This window comes from Pyxicephalus adspersus, chromosome Z (assembly GCF_032062135.1).
Source record: "Pyxicephalus adspersus chromosome Z, UCB_Pads_2.0, whole genome shotgun sequence".
NCBI lineage: Eukaryota > Metazoa > Chordata > Amphibia > Anura > Pyxicephalidae > Pyxicephalus > Pyxicephalus adspersus.
In genome coordinates, this window is record NC_092871.1 from 58,540,783 (window position 1) to 58,566,601 (window position 25,819).

Sequence of the window (25,819 nt, forward strand, 5' to 3'; positions counted from 1 at the left end):
ATAAAAGTATGCGGTTCTGTAGAGGTGCCAAAAGGGCACAAAATAAAGTGGCAAAGCATGGCCACAACAGTCAACTTTAAATAGGTAAGCTATAAAGCAGGGTAATTTACTTAAAGTTATTGTAAATCCATTCTCCCATCTGATCTCTATAATAGGCATCCAATTAGCTGAAGTATAAGAGATTTGACTAAGGAGATTTGACTTCATGATTCTTGGGATTTACCTTTCTTACCTCTCCCCCAGTTGGCCAACCAGTGACGCATGAGAAGATTTCTTAACTCCTAAGCTCTATCAAGACTTGCTAAACTTCTTCTTCTCTCTAGAAAATCACCAATAGGACAGAGGAGCAGTTGGAGTTGTCTTTGCTTCATCAGTATTTTCAAGCCTTGTGTGGCCATGTAACTGAGGATAAAACGCGCATTAGTCAATTGTAAGATATTGTCTTGCTAGTTCATAAGGGCATAAAAAGCTGCCTGTTACACCCCAAATACAGCAATAATCTGCCAGACAATGATGCAAAATTATCAGTTTCAGTGCAGATGTGGGGATATATATCTTTCCTACTAAAAGTACAGTTTCATTATAATAATGTATTGCATACAAATCACATTAGTATTTATAGTGTACATCAGAAGATCAACATAGAAAAAAAAAAAAAAAAACGGGAGTTTCCATAATTCTCCGCCAATCCAGCTGCCAATATCCAAATTTTTACATGGCAGCTGAAAAAAAACAAAACATCTAACAACGTTAGAAGATGGCAACTCAAAATAAATGTTGGATGTAACTAGCAATCCATCCTGACAGATATGTTCTTGCAATTATACATCATTCACGATTGTGCACACAGGTCTTGGTAGACAACGACGGATCATGCACACAACCATGCAATAGGTATGTGAACTTTAAACAAACGCACCTGTAATTAGTCTGCCGGCCCTCCAAGCTCTGTGATGTTGGTGTATGAATAAGACCATGTGCCAATTTGTTATTATTTGTTATGGCCCGGTCATAAAGGATTGCCTTGAACCGATTTAATGTACAGCACTGCGTAATATGTTGGCGCTATTAATGGTCTGTGGAACCGAAAAGGTTGGCGACCACTGTTTTACAGTCACTACAGTAATCAGTACACAGACTTATACCATACACAGCACATATAGATACAATCACAATCTTAAAGAAACCCTGCTATAAAAGAAAAATGTAAACTGGATGTCAGTCTTCTAAAAATGCTGTTTGCCTGGCTGGCATGCAGTTTCCAACCAATGCTTTTTACAAACAAGGCTGCAACAAGGTGTGGAAAGCAAATATCCACCAAATAAATGAAACAAAAGCAGGGTAACTGTTGCACTGCAGCAACCCCCCCCCCCCCCCCCAGTTATCACAGATCACTAAGTTACAAAATACTTAATATTAAAATGACATTTTATTTCCTTACATCAGTTATTAGCAATGAAGGAAACTTTCACCATGAGAAATAAAGTGGTTGCTGTGTTGGATTGCTATTGACCTGATTCTAATGACAATAATGGAAACAAAGACATTCACTTTACAGGGTCCTAAAACCAGTTTTCTTCAAATTGTAAAGGAATATCTCACAGTCCACTAAAATTCTTTTTCTGAACTTGCCGCTCAAACTGGTACTTCCCATCTCTGAATTTTCTGCTTCTGACACAAAAAGTCCCCCACCCCACAGGGAGGTCTCTTTCTATCAGCCAGTTTCTTATATGGAAGGATCCTTGAAGTGTGGGCTCACTGCAGCAACTCACAGCACACAGACTGTGAAAGTAAACTCAAACAATAAACTTCTTTTTGATAGAAATTTACAATTGAAGAAATTATCAGTGTTTACAGCCTACAGTTGCACAGCGTAGTACAAGTTCGACAGATCGGATTTTTTTTGGATTTGTTTGGTTTTTGGTAAGCACCAATTTTTTTTTTTAACAATGCTGGAAAAACAAAGCCCCAATGTAACCCTGCACGGTATCACAGTCTCTTGATTTCCTGGTTTTCATTTTAGACCCTCCAAATGCACTTTGGAACAGATTGAACAAAAAAAAACAATTGAATTATTGCGATTCAATTATGCAAAGCAATTAAAAAGAAAAATATTCCCCAGCCAACTTCTTTAACTTCCAATGAGTCACTATAAGAAGTCCCTTTTATTTATTTGCATGCACAGGTGCACCGAGCAGCAGGTGTCATGGAAAGGAGTGATGATCTTTAAACATACAGCTTTTAGATAGTGCTGACTGGAGGGTCAACTCTAAAAATACAACAAACCACCAATGTTTGTATTGTTATGGTATACATTCGTTTTCAAACAGAATGCTCAGTGAGTTTCGTGGAGCAGATTCAACACGCATTAAAGAAATACAAATCTTCATTAGTAATAATAAGCATTGATACAACCTAGCCACTGAGCTCCAGAGTTGGCACAGTGCACGGAGATGCAAAACCGGACAGGTTTATGCATCTACAGAATGGAACCAGAAGATTAACCTTTCTGCCACTGATTCTCCCAAATAAATTGGGACTCTTTTCTAAATGCTGTGAAAGCCAACCCAATGCAGTCATAAGTCTTACAGTTGCTGACCTGCACTCACCACAGATTTACCATGCTTGATTTTTGTGTAACAGCCACATGATCCAAACACCCTTAAGATTCTCCTCAGCTGACCAAGCCACAGAATACAAGTTTATGATATCAAAGTAGAAGCAGGGAGCTGTTTTTCAAGTTGGAACACAAGAGTGGTCATTGCCATAGGCACCAATATTCCCTTACTGCTGCACACATTCACCCAATGTTGCCTTCTACCTCCTGACATTCACAGTACTGCTGTTTGTTTATATCTGGAACTGTCCTGGTTGCACCAATACATTGCAGCACCATAGACTTCAATGGGGCTCTCCTCTAGCCTCTGTCCCTGCCTCCATAGAAGTCTATGGGGCTGCAATGAGCAGGGGAGACCAGGACAGTAAAGATTTGAGGTGCTGGATGTAAACAAACAGCAGAACGTCAGCAGCAACTTTTTAGGTTAGAAAATCCAAAACTAAAGGCAAAGGTTATCCTGCTATTACCAAGAAATTGTTTTTTTTTTTTTTATCGAAGATCTGCAGTGTGCAACTCACTAAGGCTTAGCGCAACACATGGATCGCAATTTACCGGTTAATTGAGGAGCCCTGTCTTTAAAAATAAACTCAAACGCCCACAGGAGTTATTAAGTCCAAATACCTTTCCACCATGACTGACGATCGTTTGGAAGTCTGTTAAAGCTAAGTACACACTTCCAATTATTATCGTTGGTAAACGAACGACAAACAATCCTGCACGATATCTGCGAACGATCGTATAGCACCGATCCTGTACATACAGATAACGACACGATCGTTCGCAGATATTGTACACACGATAGATGCGATCGTTTGAACGATACAGGAAGTGACGTGCACCACAGGAAGTGAGCGAACGTTCGTTCACCGCGCATGCTCAGACCATGGACGATCAATGAACGACCCTACACACGATAGATGGTCAACGATTGTCGTCCAATCCGATCCGCCGGTCGTTCATTTCCAATGACTATCCTCGTTCGTCGGCGTCGTTGGTTACTTTTTTTACGAACGATTTTTGCCCAATCGATCGTTCGTCGTTTGTTCGTCGTTCATTTCCAACGATAAAAATTGGAAGTGTGTACGCAGCTTAAGTCTGGCTACCAGCAACTACTGTCAGGACTTTGCAACTTTGGTGGATTCCATTCAGTTTAAGACGTCATCAGAGTAAGGTAATGGCCAAAAATGTAAAGAGTTGTAATATGGCATAAATGTTCATGCGGTTATGCAATGTAAACAATATATTTTTTAAATATAAAGTATACTATATATATCTCATTTTGCATTTTTATTGTTGGTCATTTTAAAAGTAGCTCAGAAGCCAAAAAAGTGTGGGCACCCCTGATCTACATGGACATTTTCTGCAGTGTTTAACCTGAGGCTTTAAAAGCCCATGTTTGAAATTTTAATGCATTCCAATGGGCTAATCTACACCAGGACGTTTCCAGGAGGCACGTTATTAAGCATTATCTATAGTGCTCCTTGCAATGCTTTAAAACTGTCCGTTGATGTTAATTGGGGCATTTTCCTGCATTTACAAGTGCTTGAAACATAAATTTGGTGAAAATGCTTCATAGACATTTTCTAGTGGTTTAAAGGCAAGCTTTAAAATGCTAGTAAAATGGCATAGAAAACGCATATAAACACGATAGGAACGTTTATAATGCCTTTTTAAAAACGTCCCTATAGACCGAGCTCTAAAAGAAGTCTTCACAAGCTGCTGTGGTATTCATTCGGCACTCTCTGGCCTAAGTGCCGAAGCAACAGAACAACACCCTAATGAATCAGCCAATAAAGGAGTGACAACAGTCTTAGCTGTGTTGTCACCACCTAGTGGCGGGTCACCATGTGACCTGGACTTCCTGCCCAAAGGAAGCTTTAGTCATGAAGCTGTCAGTGTCATGTGAAGTGTGTGGGCTCCCTGTGTGTTCCTCACAAGAAGAGATTCCCCATGTTATAACCCCATACCATTCTGTTACAGTGAATCTCATTAAGGTAGCCGAGTCGTCATGTTCATGTACTGTCCCGGAAGGAGAACAGGAAAGGCCTGAGAGGCCGCACTTCATGTCAACACAGCTTTCCGTGACACCCTCCTACCCCCATTCCCCCACAGACAGCACCGTGTCCCCGTCAGCAGAACTCACCCGGATCTAACGATTCCACATCGAATTCTTCACTCAGGAACAGAGGACGATACACGTGCCCCTCCCCTCCGCTCTTGATTTGTCAGTTCAATCTCCACAGACGCCCCGCCTTTTCTGTTTCGTTTGTTTCTTTATCAAGGCATAATCTTAAAAAATGAAAGTAAAACTTCTCCCTACTGTTTCTGTGGACAATGTCATTGTCCATTACTTGTGACTATTTTTTTCTTTTTCTTTTTGCTCCAATAAACAACAGAACCTTCATAAAGTTTGGTTACACAATCAAAATAAAGTTTTCTTCTTGCTTCCTGTTGTGTCACCAAGGCAGGAAGTGCGGGGAGTTGCTACAACATCAGTGCAGGTAAAGATATTTATTGTTTAGTAAAGCAGTAAAATATAATACCGGCTGCTGCAAACTTTTATTTCGCTGTGACCCCCATCTTGGAGATCTGCTGCTGTTTTTGACCGAAAGCAAAAGTAAGGTGAAATCCAACATTCTAGAGTTGTTCCCAGAACAAGAGATGAGGGGAATTTACAAAGGAGTCACTTATTTTGGGAACAACTCTGTGGAAGGGAAATTCCTCCCACTTCCTGTTGCGTTTCCGGAAGTAAAGGGAAATTTACTCAAAGGCAACAAAAAAAAACTTTATACCTAAAGATACATATAATATAAAAATACAAATATTAATAAATATAAAAAATACATTTTGGTCATGCACCCCTCTTTATAACCACTGTGGGGAATGGCTGTACCCTCTGTCAGGGTTTTTGTTGCTGTTTGAACCTGATATTGAGACTACTTTCATGTCGTTGAGACAAGATGTAAAGGGGAATCTCCCCAACTTGTACAAAGAGAACATTTTTAACAATTGCCTCCAAGGGCTCTATTTATAAACAAAAAGGGATTCTGACATTCCATCAAACATTCCCTGGTTGGAATACATTTCTGCCATTAAAGCACATGGACCAAGAAGAAAATTTGAGGTAATGTCTGATCCCGTTTTTTAAACAGAGTGCAAAATTTTGTTTCTTTACTCTTATGCTCTTGGTATTGTTGCAGCAATTCTCACTTTCACAGGGGCAGAAAGTAAGGAAAAATCTCCCGAATGGGAGAAACATTACAGATCTAAATCTGCCTCACTTAGTTTAAAACAGTTTCAGTTTTGCAGTTTTTCCACTATACTTTAAATTCTTTTTCATCCAGGATCAAAAAATTTGCTGGAATTTAGCCTTAATGTGTAGATACAATAGGGAGTCATCCTGTGTAGATGTGTTTCATTACTGATTTTCCAAAAGTCAAGCTTTGCAGAACACAAGCATTCTGCAGCAAATTGAAGCAAGAGTACCTGTTATTCAGTGGCAGTGACCGATCTTTCATTCTGAAATCAGCTTAGCACTAATATGATAAGTACAAATTTAACAGCAAAGGTGATAAAGACAAACTTGCATGGTAAATAATCATCATTTTCAGTCAGAGTAAAGCCATATTATGATTTCCACTGATCTGTGCTGCCATGGTGAATTTAAGAAGTAGTGCAATACCAGATTGTTTTCAGTGACAAAAAAGGACAGATGAATAAATGAGCCCTGTACACACAACACCATTCTGTTCTATAAAGAGAGGAGGGGGAGGATGAGCGGCACCCTGCTGTGCTCCTCTGCATTCATTGTATAGTGGCCGTTCCTCATCTGTTGGTAATGGACTTGTCCTGATGGATCCAATAAACAATGTCTGGCAACTGCTGTACACATGTAGCAGCTTCTCACCCAGAACGAGCACGACCTTTCATATCAGGTAGCCTAAATTTCTATGCACCTTTCAATCTTGACAGACACCCCATGGCTGCCCATCTTTGTAGAATAAGCTATTGCTTGAGTTCTCCCAGCCCATTGATGTTGTTTTTCCCCATAGCAAGTGGCATCAAGTACAAGTGTCAAATGCCCCTCCCTTCGCCAATATGCATCAACATGCTTGTTTAGCTGGTATAAATGTGAAAAGTATGTAAAAAGATTGCTTGTAAAAACATTTGGCAGCCAGATCTCACCTACACATCCATTCCTGAAGCAGGGAAAGTTGTATAAAAAATGAGGTGCTGTGCAAATATGAAGTAGAGGCCCCAAGTGTACAGTGTTCCAGCTAGCTCCCTGGTATTATGTCAGTGGAGGAGGCAAGGGCTCTGGGGAATTGCAATGTTTCCCCTACACTAAACCAGGCCCTGTCCAGAAGGTGTCATTATTATTTTTGTGTATGGAGAAAAAAGGTGAAGGGCACAGCAGCATGAGAATTAATGCAGACAAAACAGATGATGCTTGTTTATTATAGAAAACAGTGAGTGTGATGTTAGATCAGGTATGACAAGTGATGTTTGTGTTACCAGTCATGCAATCTTATATTGTACTTCCACTAACCTTGGCCTTCATCTTGTTATTTTCCTCCAGTAACAGTTTTAGAAACAATGTGACCCTGAACAATATAAATGGTATGATATGAAAAGAGACTGGTAAGATTCCCGACACATCATCACCATGGGCATTACAGTATATGGGTATATACTCATATATATTCATTTGGTACTGATATTTTCCAGCTGTATTTCCCACACTAACCTGTCTGCTGTTACTGTGATCATTTATGACTTAAGGCGTGATATATCATGGCTGTACATTTGTGCAGACTTTACATGTGTCTGTGGCTCAGATGTCAGCATATGGATCTTAAGGCAACGCCTATTTTCTTAATTAAAATCTTCCCTTAATATGTTTTTTGTGTCTGTGCCAATCCCTAACCCCGTTCCTATGACGCAGGAAGAACATTTAGCAATAAAAGCATTGTTAATTCGAACCCTTTCACGCACTCAAGGTCAGCAGGATAAACTCTTCGTATTTCTATGACACAAGGCTACGTAATATTCAGTAGCGTTTTTTTACTTTTCTATTAGCTACAGTGAATTATTAGCAGTGAGTCCTCCACATCTGCAAGTGTCGCTGTTGTCTGACTTCACGAAACGAAAGTTGCTCGGGCACCGGTAGACCTGAAGGAGATTTGGGGTCTTACATGCAAGAACACCGCGATGGTGAACCTGGGCTTATCCAGAGTGGACGATGAGCTGGCAGCTAAACACCCGGTGTGTGTCTCATTTTATTATACTTGCGAAGGGATAGGATGAAATGTTGTAATTTTAGGTCATTCACACAAAAATCTATGACTCTAAAGCTCTGCACAACATGAATGCTCATTTCTATCATTTATCCTTCCTCAAAGTCGATTCCTGCCTCAAGTCTCTTAGCTTGTAAGCTCTTCTGCTATACTATATAAATACTGTAAGCTTCCTATGTTAAATTCACATGTTTGTATTGATGCCGGGATTACTACTGATAGTATAAAGGTAAATTCATGCAAAACCAGTGCAAGACTACTTACCTTTTTGCAGGCTGAAAGACAAATCTTTCTGCTGCTAAGATATGGCCACTGCTATTGTACACTTTCCTTTACCTGTTCTTATGTAGGGGTAAGCCATTGACTCAACATAGCATTAAAGGGAGGGATTCTACCCTCCAATCTGATGCTCACAGAAATTTCAGCAGCTGAAGCCATTGCTCATGAAGAGTCCAAACATTTCACTCACTGTCATTCAGAAAAGGTAAGTATTCCTACTGTCGTTCTATATCTTCTCACATCTACATTTTAATATTCTTCTGTAGCGTTCACCTTTTATTGACACATTTACTTTAAACACAACAACATTACAAAATGTTTTATTTTATTTTGGATGAAGCAGGAAAGCAGGAAGAGGGTCAAATGCAGGAAAGCATTTAATCTCCCGTTTATTACTGTCTATGGCTCTGTTGTACAGACTTTCAGACAGAAAGTGAGGGAACCAACTTTGGAGAACATTCTATTCGTATTCTGGTGATAACCCTATTGTTCTTATGGATATCACAGGAACACTAACCCTAGGGGGGAAGTCACAGACAGGAAAAAAAAAAAAAAAAAGGAAATTTACCTTGATCCAAAATGATAAAAAAAAAATAGTTTGAACTTGACATTTTGGGCTTTCAATAGTAGTAGATGATTCCCTGTTTTATAAATAGTCTTTTATGGTCTTTTAATTGTTAATGTCTAAGAAATAACTATTACTGACAAATACTTTATTTGCTGCATATTGAAAGTCACCAATATGCTCACTTACATTTTGTTTCCTTTAGGGAATAACATCGTATGCATCATGTCAGTCACAAGCTTTCATGAAGGGAGTGGTCACTTTTGTCACAGGTAATAATATTATCTATCAAGCCTTCCTGCAAAAGCAATTGATCAAATATAAATAAACAATGGATTATCTGTTAAGCTGTGTACACACGTCCAATTTTTATCGTTGGAAATGAACGACGAACGAACGACAAACGACCGATTGGCCAAAAATCGTTTGTAAAAAAAGTAACCAACGACGCCGACGAACGAGGATAGTCGTTGGAAATGAACGACCGGACCGGCGGAGTACGGTCGTTCAGTGATCGTGCATGTTCTGAGCATGCGCGATGAACGAACATTTGATCGATACAGGCTGTATTGTGTATGTGTGTGTGTATATATATATATATATATATATATATATCGTTCGTCGTTCGTTTACAAACGATAATAATTGGAAGTGTGTACGTAGCTTTAATCTGTAAAAAATATTGCATTACTGACTTTAGACTCAACAGGAAGTGAACAGAAATCTTTCCAAAAATAGAGCAACTCCATGAAGTCTAAAGAGCCACCAAAACTAGTGTGTCCATTTTAGGTTTTCACCAATTTTTCTTCATGGGGAAACTCCCCAGAGTAGGGCACAACAGCAATAACCCTGTGCTTCCCATTAGCAGAGAGTCCTTTTCACACTTAACCTCTTTATCAATATTCAAAATTAAACTTTTTATTGACAGTGATGCCTTCGTGATCAGCTCCATCAGACTGTATACCACACTTCCTCTTTTCCACAAGTGTAAGTGCAATCTAAGTAGAATAAACAGATGTAATTCATATGCAAATGTCAACTTTTTGTGACTTTTTTTTTTTAAATGTGGGTGGGGGGAGGGGAGTACATGTAAGGGTGTCCAGGTTCACTTCGTAAATCAAGGGTCCTGGTTCCTAATTAGGAACATTTGTTCCTAATGTCCAACTCAGTAAACTTGAGAATAATGTCAGCAACTGAGGACCAAAATGTGAAGGAGAAGGTGGCGAGTGAAGAAGGAGCCAATTCTCAGGAAAGCTTGGCAGAATGGCCTACTTGATTTTGATGGAGCCAGAATTCAGATCTATCCGGTCCTATCCACACATCCGCTTTGTATGAAGAGCCTACTCAAACCTCTGATTGTCTCTCATAATGCTCGATATAGATGGGGCGATGCTCTGCATGTCATGGTTACTAAGAACACTGCCACCTTCACTCTGCATACTGCAGCACAGCTGTTAGCATTATTTACATTCCTGGGAGCGGACCCCATACCGATACCTGACTGGCTGGACCTGAAAGATGACCCCCCCTGGATCTGTGCGCTAGACCTATAGTTTCCTTTTCTGGCAGACGAAGGGCCCATTTCTCCTCGCCAATAAGTTCCTACCAGCGAAACAATACATCTTCCCACAAACTGTGATAAGCTTGGTTATAAGTTCCCGATTATCTGGATCTAACTTCACATGTTGTATCAATCGTCACCCTGCCTGAAGGTTGTTAATACTAGACTTTGCTTTCTCACATTGATTGGTCCCTGTAGTTTATCTACCGACCTTTGCGATTTTGGATGGTACACCTGAACTACCAGTTTGACCTACCAAACTGTCAAGTGTTTGATCCATGGTCACGGTCTCCATCTACTGCACATTCTACTTGAACATGTTGCCATGTTATCTCAACAACTTTGCCTTTTGCTATCAGCTGCCTTGAAGGTGTCATTTACATTGATGCTGTTTCTATGATGTGCATCTCTCAGGATATGACTTCTGCTTCATGCTCCCTATGGTCTGTTTGATTATACGTATGACTGGATTGACCCATCTTTTGACCCTGGGGAGCTGTGACTTATTTCTGATGATCATCATAAAATTACAGCGTGTCATACATATGCCAGCAGCCTATGATCACTGCCACAACCTACTGCAGATCCTTCCAGTATAGTTTGTCATGATGGTGTTAGCAGTTTTGACCTGTTTTGTTTGAAGCCCTGCAGGTCTGTTGTTGTAGTCTCCATTCCATGTAATTCACAGGCCATGACCTATGTTTTCTGTCTCTTCTTGCCTGTTTTCTTTTATGTGTGATAAGATGGTTAAAAACTTTTGTCTCCAGGGATCTGTTGTTTATCTCCATTGACCCATACAAAGTGATGGGGTCCTCTTCATAAAATGGCGGTGTCTCCTGGCTCTAAACATGGTTTTATTTTTCTGCAAGTTCCAGATTTCTTTTGACTTCATTTTCTCTGAAATGCTCTAGTGATGTCCCAGAAGGCTTCATTGGCCTATGTCCTTAGAGGGCCTTCATAAATTTTTAAAAATGTTGCTATACCCAGTTTTTCTATGGATATGTTTATAGGTCTTGAGAGCCGCAGTTGTGCCAGCGGCTCTGCTAGCCATTGTCTGTACTACCCCCCCCCCCCCCCCCCACACACACACACACACACACACACACACACACACATAGGTACCTCAGCCTCGTTAGGGACTAGAGTTGTGGAGTTGAACTTTGAAACTCCTTAGTCTTTTGGAGCCTCGTGCTCCTCTACCTATACGGTTCCCTACCACCAGTAATGCCCTTCCCCTCCTTTTTGCCCTACTCCCATAGGGATTGTGTGCTACTGATTCCTTTTACTTACCTTCTCCCCCCCTCCCCTTCCCCTACAGGTCCCTATCCGTACGATTGACAGTTTTTGTACCTAATTGTGTCCTTCCAATCACTTCCTACAAGATGTCTATCAATATCACGTCCATTAACTTTAAGGGTTTGAATTCCCCTACCAAGAAGTACATATTAATGAATGTACTCAGGAAATCTCATTGTCAGGTTGCTTACCTGCAAGAGACTCACTTCTTCCATGACAAGGTCTTCAACCTGTGTAGTAGGAAATTCCAGTACATTTACCATAGCCCGTCCCCAGACTCCAAGTCTAGGGGGGTTAGCATCCTCATTGATGGCTCCCTACCCTGGTCCCTTTCCTTACTGTGGACTGACCCTGATGGACGGTTCCTCCTGGTTCAAGGTAAACTTGGAAACACCTTATATACATTTGTAAATATATACCCCCCTAATTCTGACCAATTGTTCTTTTTTGGAACATGTTTTGACAGTTCTCACTGACTTTACCTTGACTCTCAACCCATCTTTGAATGTTTCAAGTGGTTGTTCGCATTTGTCCCACTCCTTTCACAGGAGATTGAAGTCCCTCTTACATGACAATCCATTAGTTGATATCTGGCGTATGTTGTGTCTCATAGTCCTATTCCCCTGATACTTGACTCAGTCATAGGCCCCATAACGTTCTCAGACCATGCCCCTGTTACTTTTGTGGTCTTAACGGGACTTAATGTCCCTAGGTCATGCTCCTGGAGGCTGAATGAAGCCTTACTCGTAACCCCTGGCCTTCCTGAGAAACTTGAACAAGAACCCACCTTTTTTTTTTTTTTTTTTTGCACTTAATGATGACTCTACGATTTGTGACTAAATCAACACTCTCAACAGGGAGAAAGCCAAAGCTCAGCTACTTCGATGTAGGCGTTTCTATTACGAACATGACAACCATTGTGGTAGAGCACAAGCACACGCCCTGAAGTCCAAAAAGGCCACAATGTACATCCCTAGTGTCAAAATTTCTTCTGGCACGATAGTCCACACCACTGCTAAGATTGCACAAGCATTTAATGACTTTTATCGCCACCTATATAATCTGCAACCGAATTCTGTGGATTCTAATCCACAGGACAAGATAACTAGGATTCGTGATTACCTAGCGATCTTTATTGTAATTTGCACAGGGTCATGACCTCCCTCTTGACGCTCTATCTGCTCACATTTCTGGTATTTTAAAACCTGATAAGGATCCTCTATCATGTGCCAGTTATCACCCCATCTCTTTATTAAACTGTGACTTGAAAATTTTCACAAGTATTCTGGCCAACAGACTGACCCCAGTCCTCAACAAAATCATACACCCCGATAAGATTGGTTTCCTCCCCATGCCTGAGGCTAGGGACAACACTATCTGTACCTTAAACATTATTTACCACACTCATACTCATAAGACACCGCTCATGCTTCTCTCCACAGATGCAGAGAAAGCATTCGAGGCGCTGACCCCTTCCTTTCCATTCAAATAGACACGTTCCTCCATATTGTATCCGGCCACCCAGATCCCTGTTGAGTTGTCGCATACTGTTGAGCTTAATTTTTTTCCCACTCCCTAACCAAATTAGGAAGGACCTACAGAAATGGAAACAGATGGCCTTTACTTGGTTACACTGTAACATCCTAAAAATGAATGTGATGCCTAGATTGCTGTATGTGTTGCAGGCTCTTCCAGTATATGTACCGTTTCAAATTATGCACAAATTCCGATCAGAATTTATAACATTTTTTTGGCATACTGGATACCCTCGGCTTGGGGTGACGATTTTGAGACTCCCTAAGGCTAGAGGTGGAATGGCGTTCCCTAATCCCTTGCTGTACCAGCAAGCGGTACATCTGTCCAGATTATTGGATTGGTGTACTCATAAAGATTCTAAGCTTTGGGTTCGTCTGCAAGAGGCTTGCTCACCTACCCCAATTGATTCTTTGGCTTGGGCCCCTGATGGTGTTAAGACTTCAGTCCTACGACACCCCTTGATCGGTCCAACCCTAAAAGTAATCTACCATTTTTTTAGCTCCCAGAAGGTAACCAGATATCCATCACCTCTGTCTCAGGTTCTGGGAAATCCTGAATTTCCTCCTGGACTTTCGGATCCAGTTTTTCGTCTTTGGCGTGACCAAGGAGTCTATAGGGCTATGCATTCTATCCAGAATTGGATTCCTCTGTCCACCCTGCAATGTGATAGGGAATTTCCCCCCATCTGACTCCATGGCGTACCATACAACTCTCTTGTTTGTGTTTAGGTCCCTACCTCATCCACTTTAGTCGGTCCATGCTACCACTGGAATCTCTATGTGCTGCCAAACAGCCTCTGAGAGGTACTCTTTCCTACGTTTACCAGTCACTCATAACACTTCACGCCCAGGAGTCGTTCAGTTTTGTGGCTAAATGGAGAGATGTTACACATGCAGTTTACAGACATGCAGAAAGAGATGCTACTCCACTTTAGTCATAAGGTCTCCATATGCAATAGATACCAAGAGACCTACTATAAATTGGCCAGGACCCCCTCTAAGCTCGCCAATAAGACACCCTCTAAACTCGCCAGGCTTTTTCCTGGCACGGTTGACACTTGTTGGAGGTTCGGGGCAGCAAGTGGCACATTTCTGCACATAATTTGGGAATGCCCTAAACTACAGACATTTTGGTCCTCAGCTGCTGACATTATTCTCAAGCTTACTGAGGTGGACATTAGGAACAAACCTGCCTTAGCTTTACTATATGTGTCTGACCTCTCGAAAAAGGTATATAAACGCTCATTAATTAGACACCTTCTCAATGCCGCTAATGCATGTATCCCAGCTTGTTGGAAGAGTGACAGTCCTCCGACTTTAGTCCAGTGGTTAAAGAGGGCAGCAGATGTACACCGCCTGGAGGACATGACCACCACTGATTCCGACTATGGTAGAAATGCACCCTACAAATAACATCCCTGGGTAGGTCATTCATACTCCCTCTTCGTGGGCCCATTCTATGCACTCTGTCTAATTCAATAGAATCCGTGACAGGCCTACCCAGCAGAGTGTTAGAAATGGCAGTGACAGTACTGCAGATCTGGCCCTGTGGTGGCTTCAGGTATACCACGCAACCGCAAATTATTTTGGCGACCCCTATTCTCCTGGTCATCTAGCCGCAAGGACAAAGAAGTAATAAGAGACCTTAGTTGTTCGTGGGACTGCTCCATAGATGCAATCCTGGAGGAAGCTTGAGATGTGGATGACTCCAGTGGTTTCTTCATGGGTCACATGCTGTGTCAATGACTCCATCTCCCGCCTCATGGAGCCCTCTATACCTGCTGCCAGTGCTTCCATGTCTTCCTTAGTGGGGATGTTCTGCAGGAGAGTCTGCAGATCTTTGGGCAGACGGCGTTCAAGACGAGCAGCACCCGGGGATGCAATTAGAGGTACTGGAAGAAGCAGGGGACACAGCTGGGGAAGGCACAGGATCCACTAAGGAAGGTGAAGCCTGTGCCTGGTTCTCAGCAGGCTCAGGCTCCTCGTGGCTTACAGCCGAGGTGCGCTCCGACGCCATGTTGGATTCTCTTTCTCCTGGTGAGTTAGCGAAGAAAAAACCTCTTTAGACCCGCTCGCCTGGTAGACTTACCAGTGTCCTTCGTCTTCTTATGCCTGGACATCACTATGCCTCTGAGATGGGGTGATGAAAACCGGAGATATCTGCTGAAAAAGCCTTGGTGCGTGCAGAACTCAAAAAATCCCTAGCAAATGGCCATTGTCAAGGCACGCCCCTTTTGTGACTTCTTAAAAGGGTTGCATCAACTTATAAGTGAAACTCAGAAACCAACCCCCAAGCACAAGCCCTATACTTTTATTCTTAATTCTTCTGCAGTGAGTTCAACCCTACCGAGTGACTCTACACCACTAAGATCCTAGTATTAATGGAAAGTGCAAGTGACAGGTTCACTTTAAAGTACATTTCTGTAGCTACCAATTCAAAGGCCACCTTAACAAGAGCCACATTGTTTTTTTTAAGGGACTGCATATGCTCTTTGCAGTGATTGCAGAAGCAATAATTATGACAGATATCAGTGGTAGCTAAAATAAGGGCCTAACCCCCACCGCCGCCCTCATTACCAGTTTAAATGAAGCCTCACTTGTCTTATCTACATTAGTAAAATTACAGATGCAGTCTGTTTTTCATGGCTGCCAAACTTTTTGTCCTGACTTTTGTAATTAGTCCATGATAGCTGCAGTCCAGCTCAGCATTCACCTTTCACTGGTATCGCATTATACAATCATATTCTTGTTTGTGTTGCAGGCACTGGCATAGCAATGCTGATTCAAAGTGCTTTTAACAAGAGACTTCCATATCCTATGAAGTGGAATATACTCCTGTCTGTGGGTAAGAAAAAAAACTTACAGAGATTGAAAATCTGTCAAAGTCATTCTACCTGACAAGGTTGACTATCAGGAAACATGTATTTAGAGGATCTATCACTTTAAATATTAATGACTAATCTGTTCCTACATCATTTGGAAGTTTAAACCCTTTGTAAGTTTTGTGTTTGTAGCTTATACAGGGTAAGTGACTTTCTCTGCCATTATTGTTTATGCCTGGCGATTGCCTGCTCAGGACCTAGCAGCAGATATTTATCAAGGGGTGCAGTCCAGTGTAGGAGTAAAGCCACAGTAAGTATGAACAGTTGAGGTGTTGTACTTACAAGACAGTCTTTTTAAGGGATGCATGTTGAGCTTGGCACTTTACGCTCACTTGCTTGAACATTGGGGTGAGAGGTCGTCTTAATTTTACCTTGTTAAATGCCTTTGCTCCCCCACTGTGCCCCAAATCCCAGAGCACATGTCAGTGTCTAATAAAAGTGAACCCATAAGTCAGATAAATTAAAGGGGAGCAGACTGTCAGATTTCAAGTGACAACAAAGCTCAATTCCCATGCTGAAATGACTGGATTAACCAAAAACTGTAAAGCTGACAGATAATATAGGATACTTAAGAACAGAAGATTGTCCAAAAGGGGAACCAGGATTTTTGTGCCTAATTGTTTTTTTTTGCCAAGCCTGATATCTTAAACAAAATAAGTGGTGGGAAAAAGACGTCTTTTTATGGCAAGCTAATACTGAGAAAACAAACAATTTTTTTTGTAGGTAACCTGTTAACACAGTAACATTAAAATTCAGTATCATATCATAAAGCAAAGAATAAAAGCAAAAACAATAATAACTAAAGCTTCATGGACTCATTACCACTTATCATGAGACCCATTTTACATGTCAATTGGTGTAAGTTTCAGTATGGTGACTGTTTATCTCATGTCACATCAGCTGTATCATAATAAACATAGTAACATGATATTACAAATTATTATATGATATACAGTAAGGGAAAGAAGTTTTTGATTCCCTGCTGATTTCGTATGTTTGCCCTCTGACAAAGAAATTACCAGTCTATTATTGTAATGGTAGGTTTATTGTAGGTGTGAGAGACAGAATAAAAAAAAAAAGATAAAATAAAATAATAAAAAAAAAGTACCCTCAAAAACACAGTGCTCAAAAGTCAGAGCTTGATGTGAATTGTAATAAGTGAAATAAGTATTTGATCCCTTCGCAAACGATGACTTAGTACTTGGTGGCAAACCCCTTGTTGGCAGTCACAGAGGTCAGACACACAGATTTTCTATGGGATTAAGGTCTGGAGACTGGCTAGGCCACTCCAGGACCTTCATCTGCTTCTTTTTGAGGCACTCCTTTGTTGCCTTGGCCGTGTGTTTTGGGTCATTGTCATGCTGGAATACCCATCCATGACCCATTTTCAATGCCCTGGCTGAGGGGAGGAGGTGCTCACCCAAGGTTTGATGGTGCATGGCCCCGTTCATTGTCCCTTCAATACGGTGAAGGTATCCTGTCCCCCTTAGCAGAAAAACACCCCCAAAGCATATTATGTCCACCTCCATGTTTGACGGTGGGGATGGTGTTCTTGAGGTCATAGACAGCATTCCCTCTCCTCCAAACATAGCCGCTTAAGTTAATGCCAAAGAGCTCAGTTTTGGTCTCATCTGACCACAACACTTTCACCCAGTTCTTCTCTGGATGATTCAGATGTTCATTGGCAAACTGCAGATGGGCCTGGCCTGTACATGTGTTCTCTTGAGCAGGGGGACCTTGCAGGCTCTGCAGGATTTCACGCCTTCACAGCGCAGTGTGTAACCGATTGTTTTCTTGGTGACTATGGTCCCAGCTGCCCTGAGATCATTGGTAGATAGGGGATCAAATACTTATTTCACTCATTACAATGCACATCAAGCTCTGACTTTAGAGCACTGGGTTTTTGAGGGTTCTGTTGTTGTTCTGTCTCTGACAGCTACAATAAACCTACCATTACAATTATAGACTGGTCATGTCTTTGTCAGAAGGCAAACGTACAAAATCAGCAGGGGATCAAATGCTTCTTTCCCTCACTGTATATTTAACAGGTATACATTTAGGGAAAAAAATTATACTGTGACAGTTATATATATCATATAATAATTTGTAATATCATGTTACTATGTTTATTATAATACAGCTAGTGTCAGTCTCTGTATCCCCTTAAGAAGCTAATATGTTAAATACATTAGTAATGAGACAGTCACCATATTGAAACTTACACCAACTGACTTACACCAATGTAAACTGGGTCTTTGCTTTATGATATGATACTGAATTTTAATGTTACTGTGTATAAGTGACCAACAATAAAATAGTTTGTTTTATCAGTATTACCTTGCCATAAAAAGATGTTTTTTTTCTCCTCCCCCTTTAATTTGACAGATAATATAATAATTTCAGATGGCACTGTATTGTTCCAAAAGCCCCATTTATGCTTCCTTTTAATGACTGTCGACTACTGCAGAAAAACTTTGGGGAATTTTGTCAAATGCAGGTCAGCTTAGCTGGAAGTTATTATCCAGTATGTTTTTTTCCTCCTATATCAGGAATGTGATTCAGTCATCAGAAATATGGATGTTTAAGATTGTGGAGAAATGAAAATAGGGTTGTTCACTAGAGGGATACTAAATAGTTATATATCTGCCAAGCCTCAGGTTAGTTGCAAATACGTAAAGTAGGAAGAAAAAGCAGGCTTTTTAAAGCAGATTGTCTTCAAAGAAAAAATTATTTTCAAACTAATTTATTTATATGACTCAAAATAACATATAATAATATTAATAATAATAATAAAACAGAAAACCTGAGTTCTAACAGAGATCTTCTTTGCTGGTTCACACTTATTCAACAGAAAGTTTCCGTATTGGGTGGATATATAGAATATCATCGCATACACAGAATAATCATTTGTCTCATTTACCCAACGTGTTTCGCCCATTTGGGGCTTCCTCAGGGGATCTGAGAATTCAACATAACAACATAATATATATATGTAAATACAATATAACGCTTATATAATCCTATAGAAGTTCATACATTTGCATAAAAAACTTTCATAATGCATATCTAGAGTTTTAGTATAGAAACATGTAGTAAGATCTAATATATTACTTTATATCATAAGGGTAATCAACTTACTTCTGTCTGTCGTTAGTAACTTTCAAGGATCACGTTGAATAATGAATTTAAAGGTAACCAACTGACTGTATGTTTAAACAGTTCCAGATAGAATAAAAAGGATTATTATTTCTGTTATACATACAATTTTAATTGTACAGTTAACTGTACAGTTTAATTATACAGTTAATGTGTACTCAGATGCACATTTAGTCATTGGGAAATCATCATAATGATTGGTATTTTTGTGCTGTGAATGTAAAAGGTTTCAATCGTTTTAAGAAAAACAAGTGGGAGTACCCTGATTTGGAATCAGCAAGACGACCTGTGCCGCATGGTGCTGATGTTCTCACACCAGTGTCCAGTACACCCCCTGATATTCCTGTATTAGACATGGAGGATATATAGGGTTTGCAGAGTAATCCAGGAGTTAGCAGTGGAAGTGAATATGAAGGAAGTGTTTCATTAAACCAGCAGGTCTCCCAAGAAGAGCTCAATGATTTCATAAGTGACCTAAGTCTGTAAAAACAAGCATCTGAACTTTTAGCAACCAGTCTAAAAGAAAAGGACTGTCTGAGACCGGAATTTAAAATAAAGGTTTATAGGACAAGAGAGGTGACACTCCTACCATATTTCAGTGAAGATGGAGACTTCGAGGAAGACTGGCGGCTGTTCATAGACCGTTCCACTCAATTTTTTTTAATCTGTTTTACTGCATAATGGCAACTGCTATACATCAAATCCAATTGGTAACTCAACAACACTTAAAAAAAAAAAGAATATCAAAATGGTCTTACAAAAGCTTTTTGGTATCATAAACACCAATGGTCCATATGTGTTGATTTGTGATGGTGAACTTCCTACTTGGACAGCAAAGTGGATACACAAAGTACCTATGTTTCATCTGCTTGTAGGATAGTAGAGCAAAGCAGGATCACTGGAAAAAAGTGGTATCTCCTCCAAGGGAAACTATGAAAAAAGGTGCAGTGAACATCATTAATAAGACAATGGTTGGCAAAAAAAAAAAATCATTCTCCCCCCCACTACAGATAAAATTGGGCAATTTGTTAGAGCTCTGAACAAGGACGGTGATTGCTTTAAATACATTTGTAGATTCTTCCCTGGATTGTGTACTGATCTTTGTAAGAAAACTACATGGCTGATACTGAAACTTCTGCCTGATACTGAAACTTCTGCATGTCTGTGTCATGGTTGTCAAGAACTTCTTGGTTAACCATAAAGGACAAAATTATGAAGAACTAGTACAAAACTTGCTCTTAAACTTTAAAAATTTGGGTGTTACTATGAGCATAAAGGTACACTATCTTCATAGCCATTTGCAAAAATTTCCTGAAAACTTAGCGATTTCAATGGGGAACAAGGGGAGAGGTTCCATCAAGATGTAAAGGTGATGGAAGAAAGGTATCAGGGCAGATGGGATAGACACATGATGGCAGACTACCGCTGGAGCCTTCAACGTGATTGTCCTGATCATTAGCATAAAAGAAAATCATACAGAGTTTTTCAATGACATTGTGATTAGTTCTGTAAATATACTGACTATAAAATGTATTGACAATAAGTATTTTAAAAATTTAATTTTGTATACATAGGCATATCCGATTTAATTTTGCTTAATTTTAATGTTTCATTAGTTTTCTATTACGTTATTACTGAGGTCATTATTTCAAAAACTAGAGCCAATCTAGCAAAACTAATAACATATTTGGAATCTTTGCATCAAACATAACCTAAAGTGACTTTAATCGGTTTGGCAAGAAAATTATTGTTGACCAGTGTTATATATATGTTTCAAGATTGTAATCAGAATTTTTGTTTTACAGTTGCAGGTTCTGTCGCCAGCTACACAGTGACTAAGAGAGAGACAGAAAAATGTTCTAGATTGTGGATTTATCTAGAAAAAGGGGACCAAGTGCAGTTACACAACACAGGTGATTTGTACAGAGTTACATTGATAAGTTTAGAGTTTAGGCTCACATTTTTCTTTGAGGATATGTTTTTTTTTCTGAAATGTGTTAGGATGTAAATATTTTCTTTCACAAAGAGAGTAATAAGAAAATGACTTGGCTCAAATGGGTGGGAAAAAAAGGAATGACAAAATCTTTAATCTGTTGTCAAATTAGAGCACCCTGTAGTACTGATTACTAATCAACCTGCACTAAAAAATACAGTAGAGGTCCAGTTGTTTGTGATCCATGATTGATAGGAGAGGGGAAACTCATAATAAGAAACTATTATGCAGGGAAATAATGTAGTTTTTTCACTTCAAATCTGAGAGATGTGTAACTACACATCTTCCAAAAGATTTGTACTTCTGTCCATACAGTCCTGAGAATAACATATACCCCCTCACCCCTCCAAGCTAATGACTTTCCTATCACTATGACTGAACAGCACTTGTTCAGTCATTTGTCAATGGAAATGGTCATGATATATCATTTCCAGCAACAGTGATCTTAAGTCTATCTGACATCTGTATGGGGCTTAAGGGTCTGGGCCAACAAGCTTTTGTTTCCTTCATTGGTATTTATCCTGCTTGTTATTGTAATTGAGTTTTTTCCTAATCTCTTTTTAGAAACCCGGCAGACTTCGGAAACAGAGCAGAAGTACAGTAAAACCAGGAATAAATACGGGGATGTAATTGAGTAAACCTTTTTACACAGCCAAGAAATCAAGGGACTTTTCCAAATTTGAACGAGAAGTAATATCACACAGATAGCAAGGTCAACAAAAAAAAACTTCTGAGTCAGACACAACAGTGTGGTATTACTTTACAGTAATACATTACAACCCCGCTGTGATGCCGGGGCGTCTGTCCGTTGGGGGACGTGGCCGGGCGAGAAATTTAAAAGCAGATTACCGAGTAATCTGCTTTTAAATGCCGCCCGGGTCCCAGCCATGCCGCTGCTCGCATCCACAGTTAGAATTTCTGCATGGTGCATCACATCTAACTGCTGATTCGAGCAGCGGCATGGCGATTTCCCACTGGCATCACCCCTGGAATTTACTATTGCTGCTTGCATCACGTAGGGAAAATGTGACGCTCGCATGCTCCAGGTGATTTGAGCAGCCCATTGTTGGGTTCAGGGGAGTGAGCAGGGCGGGGACATTCCCATCGCATTACCCGGAAAGATGTGACATTTTCCGGGTGATGCGGTGTATTGATGGATTCTGGGGGCGGGAAATTTAAAAGCAGATTGCTATGTATTCTGCTTAAAAAAAATTACAATAAAAAACACATAATAAAGGAAAAGTACATATTTTAGTGCACCAAGCATCATTGCCCAGTGCCCTGATTTACATTATGCCCACTATTAGCCCTGAGCTTGATCTGACCTTTTGATGAATTATAAATCACTTCCTGAATGTATCATTTCATCACTTTGTCTTTGACCTTGATTGTTCTTGATTGATTGCTGGAGACCACATGGCATCCAAAAGGCATCTCGCCGGCGCAAGCGCTGTTTTGGAGGAACTTGAAAGCAGTTATAGCGATTTGGAGTCCCTTGTGGAATCGAGCGATAGTGATTCACCTGGAAATTTGTCATCAGACAGTGAAAGTGAACTGAGCGACGATTCTGAACCTGAGGTCAGTGCTCATGGTGGTCCATTAACCTTGATGCGCCATTTAACCTTATACTATAATTTATGATTATAGTATATTAAATATAATTATTATACCCGGCCATTAATTTTAAGAATTACAGGCCCACAATATAAACAAAAATTTCGATGCAAAAAAAATAGGATCACTTTTTGCATCAAAAAACTGACAAACAAAACGCTAGGGGGGTTAAAGCAGTAAGTGACCATAACATACTTCATCTACGGATCACCGGAATAGTACATTGTTTAAACAGATAAACACTATAAAAAGATAAAAGCTTACAACAAAGTTTAAAAACTGGACACACAGTCTGGGGAATCCCGAAACAGGACCCATTAAAACCATCTCTGGTTGTGTTTGGCTTCCGTACCCTTCATGGATGCGGTCAGATCTTCCATTATGTAAATATCATTAACTAGTTGAAACCACTGGGCTATAGTGTGAGTCCCTGTTTGGCGCCATAGTGCTGGAAAACAGGCACGTGCTGCGTCAATTAATCTAATAAAAGAGGAAATTACGATAAGTCTTCCTTGGAATCATAGTATAGTGTAACAGAAAGAACCCCACCTCAAACAGGATTGAGAAATCCGTGAAACGTGGAAGAAGCCCACATACATGTTCCCAAAATGGCCGAATCCTCGGGCACTCCCAGAACACATGCATAAAGGTGCCCCGTTCCTCACAGCATCTCCAGCAGACATCCGAGGCCTCCGGAGACATGAAATGCAACCGGAACGGCACTGTGTACCACCTAGTTATCTTATAGCTTGTTTCTTGATATGAGAGAAGTATTGTGTAGATACAGAGGAAAGAGAGAGTTTTTGTGCAAAAAGTCAAGTGTGTATTTTGTAGTTAATACATACAACAGTAATACAAAGTAATTTTTTCACCATATATCCAATTACATGTTACCGTCACAGGGTTTGGATATTTTTCCTAGACATAATGTTCCTAAACATCATACAATATATTGTTGAAAACAAAAAGAGGACCTGTACTGGTCACACAATTCCTGACACGTTTCGCCAATTACAGGCTTCCTCAGGGGTATGTGGTTGCAGAGATTGTATGATTTCTATGTTGTACAGATACAAAATATATTACATCAAAATTTGTAATATCATACAGTAATGTTTAAATGCATTATTTGTCAAGATATTTGACACCTGATCATAGTTTACATGTTACTAGATTGAATATGTTATACATCAGTGACAAACATTGAGGATTGGAAAGAAAAATAATCACATTTTAGTACAAAAGTATGTTAGTTTTTTGATAGCTACCATATTAGGACTAATTTACCTGTATTATGACCCATGTTAGGACTAATTGACAACCTGTTTAGATAGGACTTATGTTAGACAATCCACTTCAACATTTCAAGCTTTCATATCTGATGTTTTAATTAAACAATGCTAATATAGATTTGGTTATGCCAATAATATTCCAAGGAATAAAGTGATGGTATTATTTACATTTAGTTGAACTGCGGTCTAGGTAAGGGAGTAGTAGAGACAGTATTAAAGCTGCATGCGAATACAAATAATATACTACATAATACATGGTCAGTAATTAGGTCTGTCTATAAAGGTAAGGAATTGAATCGTAATATATTTGAATATTATTTGCGGAACCTACCTATATGTTCAAGTCCACGAGAAAAATCTCTTTTCTTAGTGGATTCGATCGGATAATGATTTTGATATATGTGATCTTACATTTTGAATACCATGGATAGGGGTTTAGCTTAAGGTAATAAGAACCCCATCTAAAAATAGATAAAACATGGTCAAAGTTCAGAAAATTGCTTAAAGCTGAAAACAGAATCTCATTTGAGATTCGCCTGCTTACCAGGTAGGTATTTGGCTGTTCTCCCAAAAGGTGTATTTTTCCAGAGGAAGATGAAAATATAAAGATGTCTATAGCAGCCAGTTGATACAGCCAGGAGGGCTGATAATGTTTGAAGTCAAATGGTAAATCCGTGCAGCCCAGGGGGGCTGTTTTGTATTCAGGACTTACAGTGAATCCATTTAGCCAGAGGGCTGTTGGTGTTTGGAGCCCTCCTATTATAGTCGTAACTTCCTGTTTGGGTGTCAGCTCGGACGACCTGCACGCCCCCAGAGGAGGGGGCATGCCTCCTGCCCAGCCAATCAAAGATGGGAGTTCCCTATGATGTTGCTGGGACTCCATCTCTGCCCTGCGAGAGACAGGCATCTCTCAGACAGAGAGGCGTCCCATGAAAAAGAGATACCTGTGCACGGAGTTGTATTGTCATCTGCAAGTCCCTTCAAGGGCATAGGGGACTCGAAGATGATTAGAAAAGGGGGTTTATCAGATAAAAAAGTGCAATATGCAGAATATTTTAGGACTTATATGCAATGTAAACAATGTAGGTACTGAGACCGGTGCTTTTTTTTCATACATGTAACATATTACATATTGTTTCTTGATATGTAGAACAGATGTATGAGGACTGAGCTATAGATAATACTTGGTCTGCTTCAGAACGTGAAAAATCTATATGCAAGTCTCGAGCCCAACTCACCAAGAATGGTGGAGTAAAGTCTGCCTCTGGTGCAACTAAAATAGAATACAAATAGGAGGTGAAATGTCTAACTGGACCCAGCTCTATACAAAAAGCTTCAAACTTTGTAAACAGAGATCTTATGTATTAAATTACTTTGTTATTAATTGGTATTTTTAACTGTTATTTTTAAGTTGCACCAGACTTATCATGTACTTTAACTCAGATAAAACTGAAGCTTAGCTATGGTATAGGGAGACTTTGGAGAAGGTATTTGCTCCTATGAATCACCCTAAAAAAGGTTTGTTTGCTGGATGCTATGACATGAGCAAGTAATATCCTGTCTCTACCACAACTATATACATAATAGTGTGTAAAAAGAGGAGATGGATCATACATATCTTGAATTTAGCACACTATTGCAATCGCTTGTCTTGAAGTAATTTAGAGGGAGGGGTATGTATATTAGTTTCTTTGGAGAGCAGACTGTACAGACATGTAGCAGAATTTTGAGT

The 25,819-nt window shown here is 40.0% G+C and overlaps 2 protein-coding genes across 11 annotated transcripts in view; one reads left to right on the forward strand and one right to left on the reverse strand.

Moving 5' to 3' along the window:
- The window catches only part of TRAF2 (TNF receptor associated factor 2), a 46,229-nt gene extending 41,344 nt beyond the window's left edge, over positions 1 to 4,885 (reverse strand). For 4 of the 10 annotated variants that reach the window (XM_072429831.1, XM_072429824.1, XM_072429828.1 and 1 more), the window contains exons 1-2: positions 4,761 to 4,885; positions 224 to 402 (exon numbers count right to left, since the gene is read on the reverse strand). Coding sequence is in view for 1 of the 10 variants with exons in the window: in XM_072429823.1 (XP_072285924.1) it covers positions 4,585 to 4,587 (3 nt within the window). In the remaining 9 variants the exon portion in view is untranslated. Of the gene's footprint in view, positions 1 to 223; positions 403 to 919; positions 1,259 to 4,584; positions 4,697 to 4,760 lie in introns of those variants that run through there. The other 6 variants (XM_072429829.1, XM_072429827.1, XM_072429826.1 and 3 more) reach the window with 6 other exon arrangements.
- A 99-nt stretch (positions 4,886 to 4,984) lies between these two features.
- On the forward strand, positions 4,985 to 25,471 carry TMEM141 (transmembrane protein 141). The gene is made up of 6 exons (XM_072429836.1): positions 4,985 to 5,118; positions 7,697 to 7,882; positions 8,964 to 9,030; positions 15,912 to 15,995; positions 20,994 to 21,101; positions 21,746 to 25,471. Exons 2-6 carry the CDS (start codon positions 7,829 to 7,831, stop codon positions 21,817 to 21,819), a joined length of 387 nt encoding a protein of 128 aa, XP_072285937.1. The 5' UTR covers positions 4,985 to 5,118; positions 7,697 to 7,828; the 3' UTR covers positions 21,820 to 25,471.
- Positions 25,472 to 25,819: the final 348 nt, after the last annotated feature.